At 42.9% G+C, this 10,894-nt stretch overlaps 1 protein-coding gene across 1 annotated transcript; it reads left to right on the top strand.

Moving 5' to 3' along the window:
- Window positions 1-3,037: 3,037 nt before the first annotated feature.
- On the top strand, window positions 3,038-8,548 carry LOC138188340 (uncharacterized). The gene is made up of 2 exons (XM_069130020.1): window positions 3,038-4,166; window positions 4,692-8,548. The coding sequence occupies exons 1-2, from the start codon at window positions 3,038-3,040 to the stop codon at window positions 8,546-8,548; spliced, it is 4,986 nt and encodes a 1,661-aa protein (XP_068986121.1).
- The last annotated feature ends 2,346 nt before the right edge of the window (window positions 8,549-10,894 follow it).

The raw sequence follows: 10,894 nt of genomic DNA, 5'->3' as shown, positions 1-10,894 counted from the left end.
GAAAGAACTGACTGATCGCGAACCGATATATCGTGGGAACAATTTTTCCAGTATGGTAAGCGAGGGGATCAAGAGAGACGAGATCTTTATTTGTCGTTCCAAGATAGATAAGTATCTTTGTACAGAATGAGCTTACAATGTACATAACATAGGTATCTATCTTATGATTAATTAAAGCTAATACGCTCGCATCCCACGGTGTCCTGCGATGTCCCACGATGTCACACGTTGCCCCCGCGGGGGGGTATTAGTCCAGTTTAGATCACCAAAACTATTTTGGGTGATCAGGACCAGACTATATTCAAGCAGTTTTTAGCTTGATATCGTTTTCGAATTATAATACTAATATTCGAAATAGTACTTGGTGTATTATTATTTGGAGAACGATACCAATTACCGGGACCCACCACGAGGAGGTAACTACGCTCGGGTCCCATTTACATATGAGTTTTTACGCATTGGAAGCAGAGATGTAAAATTATTTTATAATAAAGCGACATTGTAGCGGCGGCATTGTTTTGTCCGGAGTTTATTTGTTTTTAAATTACTTGTAATCTAACGGTTTTGGTACTCCGAGGCAAAACAACAACACTATTTGAAATGTCCTATGACTCATGTGCAGCTACAGATAAGATGTCGTTGCCTTCGGTTAAACTACACTTGCTTCCTTGATTCCATGAATATGGTGTTGTTTCCTTGGTTTTTAGCAGACATGGAAAATTACATCTTAAAATTACACTCTGCGTTACCACTGCTCTTATACAAAATAGTGAAATGGGAAATTAAGTACTGTATTTAAAATTAAAAAATAATGCTATATAGAAATAAAATAGCAATTAAGGGACCTGAAAGATTTCGTTAATAAAATAATACAATATAAATCATTAATTCACTCACATTGATGGTACTGATTTAAATCAATGAATGTAGAGTTGCTTCCGATTAATGGTACAACTGTTATAAATTAAGAGCACAATTACTTTGAATTAATGGGAGAATATGGATATAAATTATTGGAATAGTTGTTAAGAATTAATGGAGGAATTGTTTTAGATTAATGGCTTAAATATTATAAATTAATGGCTTAGATGATATAAATTAATAGTTTAAATATTGTAAATTAGTGGCTTAGATGTTGTAAATTAATAGCTTAAATGTTATAATTTAATGGCATAGATGATATAAATTAATAGTTTAAATGTTATAAATTAATGGCTAAATGTATAAAATAACAGTTCAAAAGTTAGAAATTAATGGCTTAAATGTTATAAATTAATAGCTTAAATGTTATAAATTAATAGCTTAAATGTATAAAATAACACTTTAAATGTTGTAAATTAATGGCTTAGATGTTGTTAATTAATAGCTTAAATGTTATAAAATAATAGCTTAAATGTATAAAACAACAGTTTAAATGTTGTAAATTAGTGGCTCAGATGTTGTCAATTAATTGCTTAAATGCTGTAAATTAATGGTTTAAATGTTATAAATTAACAGTTTAAATGTTATAAATTAATAGCTTGAATGTTATAATTTAATGGCTTAGATGATATAAATTAATAGTTTAAATGTTATAAATTAATGGCTAAATGTATAAAATAACAGTTCAAAAGTTAGAAATTAATGGCTTAAATGTTATAAATTAATAGCATAAATGTTATAAATTAATAGTTTAGACGTTATAAATTAATTCCTTAAATGTTATAAACTAATGGCTTGAATGTTATAAATTAATAGCTTAAGTGTTGTAAATTAATGGTTTAGACGTTATAAATTACTAGTTACAATGTTGTTGTTCGATATTTTTTCTTACTTACCTGATATTTATGTTCTTCTTCGATGTTCACTCTCCGGAATTTCAGGCACAAAAGAGCTCGCGCGCGACTTCCGTGTTCCTTATATAACTTAACAAGGCGTCGGTTTGTTAATCAAACTGTTACGTCGCCTAAAACATCTGCGCTGCATCTCTCGCGACCGGCCAGCCGACGGCCTGCGTAACGTCATTTCGACCCTCAATAAACCTGAGGACCAACCATAACTTTCTCTTGCATTGTGTACACATGTATCTGCATTCCATCCGTCGTCCTGAAAGCTTTCTTAAGGCTAGAAATATTTGCGACGCACATCTGGTTTTTAGAGAGGTCCTTGGGTTTATTAGGCGCAATCAAAAATACGGAGAATGCGGGTACGCGCCCATTAGGAAAAACCAAACATCTGTCTAACAGAACAGGCTGAGTTTTCCCATGTGCAAGGTCATTTATCAACCACGTCGGTAGGAGGACTCCGACTCACTCCTTCAGGTTTCAGCATGGGTCACAGCCAATCGACATCGCGGATCGTTGCCCTCACTTTTCCTGACGAACAGCGTGAATAACGAATCCGCGTTCTTCATGCAAAGGGCACACCCACACCGAGCTTTCTTCCGTGCTAGCCTAAGGGCGACAATTAGTAAGAAAAACAACGTCGACGTGTAGCATCTAACTCTCCCGTCCACTAACATACGAAATTCGACTGTACGAACCTTGCTCTATCATTCGTGTCTATCTCATATTCGTGCGACAAGTTGTTATTGACGATTTGTATCTACTCAACAGTGTAGTTTAAGTGTTGGAAATATATATTTTATAATTCTGTGAATCACAGTGTTATATAAACTTAATCACCCCTATTATCTTAACGGAAATCAGGGGATCGATCAACTCGTGGTGTCGATTAATATAATCGTAACGGGAATTTACGACTCCCGTTGACGTCTCTCCTCGCGATTGCGTCTCCCCGCGATTGGCCGAATTTACATGGTCCTTCGAGCCGGATTTTGCTCCATTAAAAAGTGCATTGACCAGTGATTATACAGTGTCGCGTGAAATCCACATTCCAACGACTTAGGCAACTAACCAAAGGAGCTGCCCTCGGAAAGGAACTCCTTCCTCGCTCAGCACATACGCGAGCCCACACCGCACTGTAACGAGTAGCTACCGATTCCTAGATCAACGTCCATTTGATTAAGGTAAGCCCATTCCGACTATTAAATTCAAATATGGCTCAAGCTGAACCGATCAGCACGTTGCGGCGTAGACGAAGTGCCTTAGTCAGCCGATTTGCAACCACGAAGCGTCAACTCGAGGAATATGAAGAGTCTGAACGGGTAGACAAAAACTATCTAACAGCTTGCCGTAATTCGTTCGACGAAAATTGGCGAAAAATCTGCGCGGTGCAAGAGGAATTAGAAGTGTTAGATGAGGGGGAAATAGCTCGTGCAGATTCTTTATTGCGAGAGCATCATAGGATTGACGTACAGATCATGGACCTCTTCGACCCACTACCATCAGTAACCCCTTCGTCAACAAAGACCCGCGATCCATGCGTGAAACCTGAGACGACACCAATCACTTTGCCAGAGGTCCGTTTACCTCAATTCGACGGTGCCCTCGAGAACTGGACCTATTTCTACGACACGTTCTCATCCACAGTGGATCGCAATGAGAACTTAACTAACGTCCAAAGGTTTCAACATCTACGCTCCTCTATAACTGGACGGGCCGCACGGAGCATACAATCCTTAGAACTCACAGAGGCCAACTATCCCATCGCGCTCAACACACTGAAGGAGAAATTTAATTGTGCCCTCCGGATCTGTATGCGTCATTGGGAATTACTGCGCAGTTATCCCGAAATAAAAAGGGAAACTCCAGAAGCCATTGAAGATTTGCTGGAAACCGTCAGCGTAAATTTGAAAGCGCTCGAAAAATTAGGGCAGCCTGTAACATCAGATATAGTGATTATCGAGTTGCTTGCATCGAAATTACCTTCGTCCAGCATGCGTAAATGGCAGCGCACGTTGCCAAACCAAGACGTGCCTTCCTATCAACATCTGATGGAATTTCTGAAAACACGGGCAAACGGTAATCAACTCCTTTCTAAATCAAAGGAAACGAAAGGATCAACCCACAAAAAACATCGTCATCGACAAAACGTACCGCGTGGCCGAACCTTTGCCACAACCAGCAAGACATTAGTGTGCCCGACCTGCAGCGGACCCCACGTACTCAGACATTGTAAGGTCTTCAAAGCCAAATCGGCGGTAGAACGCTTTCAAATCGCAAAAGGGGCAGCGTTATGTATAAACTGCCTAGGCAGCGGACATTCGCTGACACAGTGCACAGCGGGTTCGTGTCATATCTGCGGGCAACGACACAACACCTACCTACACCGAGAGCAAACGCAGATCATTCCACGTTCGTCGAGTAGTCAGTCATCTAGCAATCGGTCGTCCAGCAATCGGTCGTCCAGCAGTCGGTCGTCTAGCGGTCGGTCATCGAGCGGTCGGTCGTCGAGCGGTCGGTCGTCGAGCGGTCGGTCGTCGAGCAGTCGTTCATCGAGCGGTCGGTCGCCGGGCAGTCGTTCATCGCATAAACGATCTAAGAGACAATCCCCCCCGGGATCATCGAAGTCACGTTCGTATCATAAGTCGAGACGGACAACCGAATCATCCCGTAAGCATACATATTCGGCTCCTAAAGACTCGAAAGTTCCTGAGTCAAGCTCTCCACGGACCAAGGGCACCGCCATACACACCTTATCCAAGTCCCAACCAGAGCTAAACTGACTAGCTCAACAACCTACAAAGGGGTGGACCGAATGGGAAAATACATCTCCAAACGGCATACTACATCACGATCTACTGGTCACAGCACAGATCGATGTGCTAGACAAAAGGGCCTCACCAATCCGAGCCAGAGCATTGCTAGATACCGGATCTAGTATGAATTTCATGAGTGAGAAATTCGCAAAATCCCTCGGTATGAAACGAAGGAGATGTTCAGTCCCAATCGGCACCCTCGATGACTTGACGACAATTGCCAAGAGCCAGATCACGGCCACCATTGTTTCTATGGATGGCAAATATAAACGCATAGTAACGTTCTTAGTAATCCCAATAATATCGGCAGTCGTTCCAGATCAACCAATCGATAGGTCCGTCATCCAGCTACCCAAAAATATAAGATTAGCCGACCCAGCATTTCATCGACCAGGCCCGATCGACATATTATTGAGTTCGGGACCAACCTTAGCATCCTTTTGTGTCGGACAGATCAAACTATCCCAATCCACCGATACGGAGCTGTGTTTGCAAAAGACTCGATTCGGTTGGGTTATCGGGGGGAGCCCGCCAGCTCGCTCGGGGATCCATTCCTTTCACGTCACCACCACCGACCTACAAGCGGATCTCGCACGTTTTTGGGAAATCGATGAGGGACCACCTACCACGCATTTCTCAGAGGCGGAATTACAATGTGAGGAGCATTTCCGCAACCATGTCCAACGCAACAAGGAAGGGCGATACGTCGTCGCCCTGCCATTCAACGAGAAGCTTCCCACGCTGGGGACGTCAAGGTCCGTTGCCATGAGTAGACTCGCCTCGCTCCATCGCCGATTACAACGCGACAAGCAATTCGAAGCCGCGTATAGTGCGGTGATCCAAGAGTATCTAGACTTGGGTCATATGACGAAGATCACGCCTGACCTTCCCACAACCAACGGTTATTATTTGCCTCATCACGGCGTGATAAAGGAATCGAGTGATACTACGAAACTCCGAGTTGTTTTCGACGGATCAGCAATCAGCACTACCGGAGTATCCCTCAACGACATGCTACATACAGGACCTAAATTACAGGAAGATCTAATTGAAATTCTATTGAGATTCCGGTCGCATCAATATGTTCTAACGGGTGACATTGAGAAGATGTATCGACAAATCCTCGTACGCCCAGAAGATCGTAAATATCAACTCATTCTATGGCGTAATTCCAACGGGGAGGTCGATACATATCAACTTAACACCGTGACGTTCGGACTATCAGCTGCCCCATACTTGGCCCTCCGATGCCTCAAACAATTAGCAGAAGACGAAGGACATCGATTCCTGCGAGCAGCAGCGGTTGTGCAGCGCGATTTTTATGTCGACGATGCCCTCACTGGAGCCGACACAAAAGAAGAATTACTATCGGTAAGACACGAACTCACAGACCTTCTCAGATCGGCCGGCTTACATATCCGGGAATGGGCATCCAATGACAAGGACATATTGCGAGGACTAACAGAAAGAGATACCAATAGAAGGCTACAATTGGGCGAGTCACAGACGTTGAAAACCTTAGGCATTTATTGGGATTCTCAGGAAGACGCAATCCTTTACTCAGTTGAACCCACAGCGACCATCACTCGAGTCACTAAACGATCAATGAGTTCGGTGATAGCCCGAATCTATGATCCACTTGGTTTGCTCGCGCCAGTGATTGTCAAAGCAAAAATATTGCTTCAACGCGTCTGGGCATTAAAAATTGATTGGGACGAATCCCTACCAGCAGAGTTGCATACTGAATGGGATCGATATCATATCCAACTACCCTTGCTTAATGATATTCGGTTCCCTCGTAAAACCATAATCAAGGCAGCTAATCATATAAAGCTGCACGGTTTCTGCGACGCCAGTGAAAGGGCATACGGAGCATGTGTCTATCTACGCAGCACCAATCCGGAGGGACACATACAAACTCAGATACTCACTGCTCAATCTAAGGTCGCGCCACTAAAATCGTTGACAATCCCACGACTCGAGTTAAGCGGAGCATTACTCCTCGCCTCACTTATGTCCTTGATAAAGAAGTCCCTCAATATAAAGGTTTCTCGCACTGTGTATTGGACGGATTCTACTATAGTGCTTCAGTGGATCAAGTCCTTACCACACACGTTGAAAACCTTCGTGGCGAACCGCGTAGCCGAGATCCAGACGAAAACAAACATCGACGATTGGCGTCATGTGCCCACCAACGACAATCCAGCAGATCTCATCTCCCGCGGGCAGACTCCCAAGGAATTTCTGCGCCCGACCATCTGGAAAAACGGACCCGAATGGCTCAAACAACAAGAGGAAAACTGGCCGATCTGGATACCCACGACGCTGGGAGAACTCCCAGAACAAAAGAAGACGATATGTCTAACAACTAGTACCATCGACAACACACTCCTCCATAGATATTCATCCTGGACAAGACTAATAAGAGTCGTCTCTTGGTGTCTTCGATGGATATATAAGCAGAACCGATCCTCCCATCTAACAACGGACGAATTAACCACCGCACATAATAAATTGATCAAGATAATCCAATCCCGACACTTCGCGGCGGAGATTCGGACACTGCAGAAAGATCGAAGCAAGGATGTTGGAGGAAAACTACAGCCACTAAATCCATTCCTCGACGAAGAGGGGATACTACGCGTCGGAGGACGACTGACCAACTCTGCTATCCCATTCAGGCAAAAGCATCCAATTATTTTGCCGAAATCGACAATTACCGAGATCATTATAAACGAAGAACATCGAAACAACCACCACACAGGGACACAAGCTACATTATACGCCGTGAGACTACGCTATTGGCCGATCGACGGCCGTAGCCAAGTGTGGCGCACTATCAAAAGGTGCGTCCGTTGCTGCAGAGCTAATCCTCCACCAGTAGAGTACTTGATGGGGGATTTACCAGAGGCGCGTATTACCGAATCGCGCCCGTTTACGAACGTCGGAATCGACTACTGCGGTCCGCTCTATATCAAAGAGAGAAGGAATCGCAACCGCAGTAAAGTCAAAGTATACGCTGCCATATTCGTATGTCTGGCAACAAAAGCTGTCCACATCGAGTTAGTCAGCGATCTAACTACCGACGCATTCCTAGCCGCTCTACGCCGATTCATCTCCCGAAGAGGATACTGCGCAACCATCCTCACCGACAATGGCACCAATTTCGTCGGAGCTAATCGGGAATTACAAGAACTCCGATTTCTATTACAGTCCGACGACCACAAGGAAAAGGTGCAGAATTTTCTCGCCGACCGACAGATACAATGGCGTTTCAACCCCCCAAACTCACCACATTTTGGCGGTTTATGGGAAGCCGCCGTAAAATCGTTCAAACGTCACCTCATCCGCGTCGTCGGCACGGAGCTCTTGACCTTTGAACACCTTAACACCCTTGTGATTGAGATTGAAGCAATTCTCAATTCACGTCCACTGACTCCCATCTCGTCCGATCCGAAAGATCCCCCTGTCCTCACTCCCGGTCACTTTCTAATCGGTGATACATTAACGAGTTTACGGGAGCGTGATTTCAGGACAGTTCCATCAGGCCGGCTATCTAGTTGGCAGCGCATCCACCAGATCAAGCAGTACTTCTGGAGCAGGTGGAATCGAGAGTACCTCAACGAGCTGACCCGCAGCAACAAATGGGACAAGGGAAAACATGACATCCGTGAAGGCACCGTCGTAATCCTCAGGGAGGATAACGTCCCATCCATGCAGTGGTCTTTGGGCCGCGTAATCAAGGTCCATCCAGGAGTCGACGGAATCATACGGACCGCTACCGTGCAGACGGCAACGAGTATCCTGGACCGTGGTGTCAAAAGATTGGTCCCCTTACCCATTCAACCAGAAACAGATGAATCCGAACATCAACCCGGAGCGAAGGAAATGGACCAACGACGCACCTGACTCCACAGGCATAATTTGGATCGGTGCCCTCTCAACGGGGGGAGGATGTTACGTCGCCTAAAACATCTGCGCTGCATCTCTCGCGACCGGCCAGCCGACGGCCTGCGTAACGTCATTTCGACCCTCAATAAACCTGAGGACCAACCATAACATTCTCTTGCATTGTGTACACATGTATCTGCATTCCATCCATCGTCCTGAAAGCTTTCTTAAGGCTAGAAATATTTGCGACGCACATCTGGTTTTTAGAGAGGTCCTTGGGTTTATTAGGCGCAATCAAAAATACGGAGAAAGCGGGTACGCGCCCATTAGGAAAAACCAAACATCTGTCTAACAGAACAGGCTGAGTTTTCCCATGTGCAAGGTCATTTATCAACCACGTCGGTAGGAGGACTCCGACTCACTCCTTCAGGTTTCAGCATGGGTCACAGCCAATCGACATCGCGGATCGTTGCCCTCACTTTTCCTGACGAACAGCGTGAATAACGAATCCGCGTTCTTCATGCAAAGGGCACACCCACACCGAGCTTTCTTCCGTGCTAGCCTAAGGGCGACAATTAGTAAGAAAAACAACGTCGACGTGTAGCATCTAACTCTCCCGTCCACTAACATACGAAATTCGACTGTACGAACCTTGCTCTATCATTCGTGTCTATCTCATATTCGTGCGACAAGTTGTTATTGACGATTTGTATCTACTCAACAGTGTAGTTTAAGTGTTGGAAATATATATTTTATAATTCTGTGAATCACAGTGTTATATAAACTTAATCACCCCTATTATCTTAACGGAAATCAGGGGATCGATCAACTCGTGGTGTCGATTAATATAATCGTAACGGGAATTTACGACTCCCGTTGACGTCTCTCCTCGCGATTGCGTCTCCCCGCGATTGGCCGAATTTACACAAACGGTAACGATTTTTTGACATAGCAGGAGACGGTTTTTCCATTGTAACAAAATCAAACTGAACGATTTCTTAATTTTTATCGTAAATTGGCATCTTTTACGATTTAATACGATATCCATTTTTATCATTTTAATAGTTTCTACAAACTAAGACTATATTCACACCTACATGATACTAGTTTTCGAGTATCGATTAGTTTGGACAAAAAGGGAAAAGAGCCTAAGTGCAGTCGATGACGTTACTGTGAAATAAGTTAAGCTATTAAATAATCAGACAGATAAAATTCATATTAAGCGTTATATTATATTATCGATATTCGTTCATTTACTCGTGCTAATTAAAAAATAAAACGTTCTTTTTTCTTGAGTAACACCTACATCACTGTTTGCGATATTTAAGATTCTTATTTAATGCTTATTTAGAAGTCAGGTACCTTTTTAATTCTTCACAAGTTAAACGATTAAATTTACTCGTTATAGTTGTAACATAAAATGGCTTTATTTCTTCAATACCGCCTGCATCGCTGTACGTGATACAGTTATTAATTATGTAGCAAATAATATGATCTAATTGGCTGTAATCGCGGTTACGTATTAATTCGTTAAATCTATCGATGTATTGGGCTATTAGCGCGAGACTTACAGATTCCTCGAGGAATGGTTTGATTCTTATAAATTAATGTTTTAAATGTGCCAATTATTGTTTCAATTGTTATAAATTAATAGTTTAATCGTTGTTAATTATTTGCTTAAATGTTATAAATTAATAGCTTAAGTGTTATAAATTAATAGTTTGAATGTTAGGAATTAATGGTATAAATGTAAAAATTAATAGCTTAAATGTTATGAATTTGTGACATATTGTTGTAAATTCATGACGTAAATATTGTAAATTAATGGCTTAAATGTTATAAATTAATAGTGCAGTCCAGTGTAGATCATCCAAAATGATCTTAGGGGCTTTTGTTGATCCAAACTGGACTGTTGCGTAGTTCTTGGCTTGGTATCGTTTTCCAAAGATTAATCGACTGATTAATTTTTGGAAAACGATGCCAATTACCAGGTCTCACCACGAGGAGGTGACTACGCACGAGACCCGCCCATGGGTTATTTAACACTACACATCGATCTCGACATTCAACCTATTGGCAGAATGTCCAGTTTTGACAGTACTTGACCATGGGCCTGCGTAAAGAAATAGTTGTTTCGTAGTCTAACTGCGAAACACATATCTCCAACGCAGCGCTAACATGAATCTTTACAAACGTAGAACAAGGCATACGTATCGCATCATCTATCTCCCACACAACGATTACATCGATCAGTACAAATATACAATAATCCACATCCCTACTGGCAACATTCGGTATCAAAGACACATTTATCTAACTTGGAACGAAAAGAAGAAGATGAAGCTACTGACACTGACCCGAAAC

The sequence above is a fragment of the Bombus flavifrons genome, chromosome 16 (assembly GCF_040668555.2).
Source record: "Bombus flavifrons isolate JBK064 chromosome 16, iyBomFlav1_principal, whole genome shotgun sequence".
NCBI classification, from domain to species: Eukaryota; Metazoa; Arthropoda; class Insecta; order Hymenoptera; family Apidae; genus Bombus; species Bombus flavifrons.
Note: the sequence above shows the minus strand (reverse complement) of the source record. Positions and strands in the feature narration are given on the sequence as shown.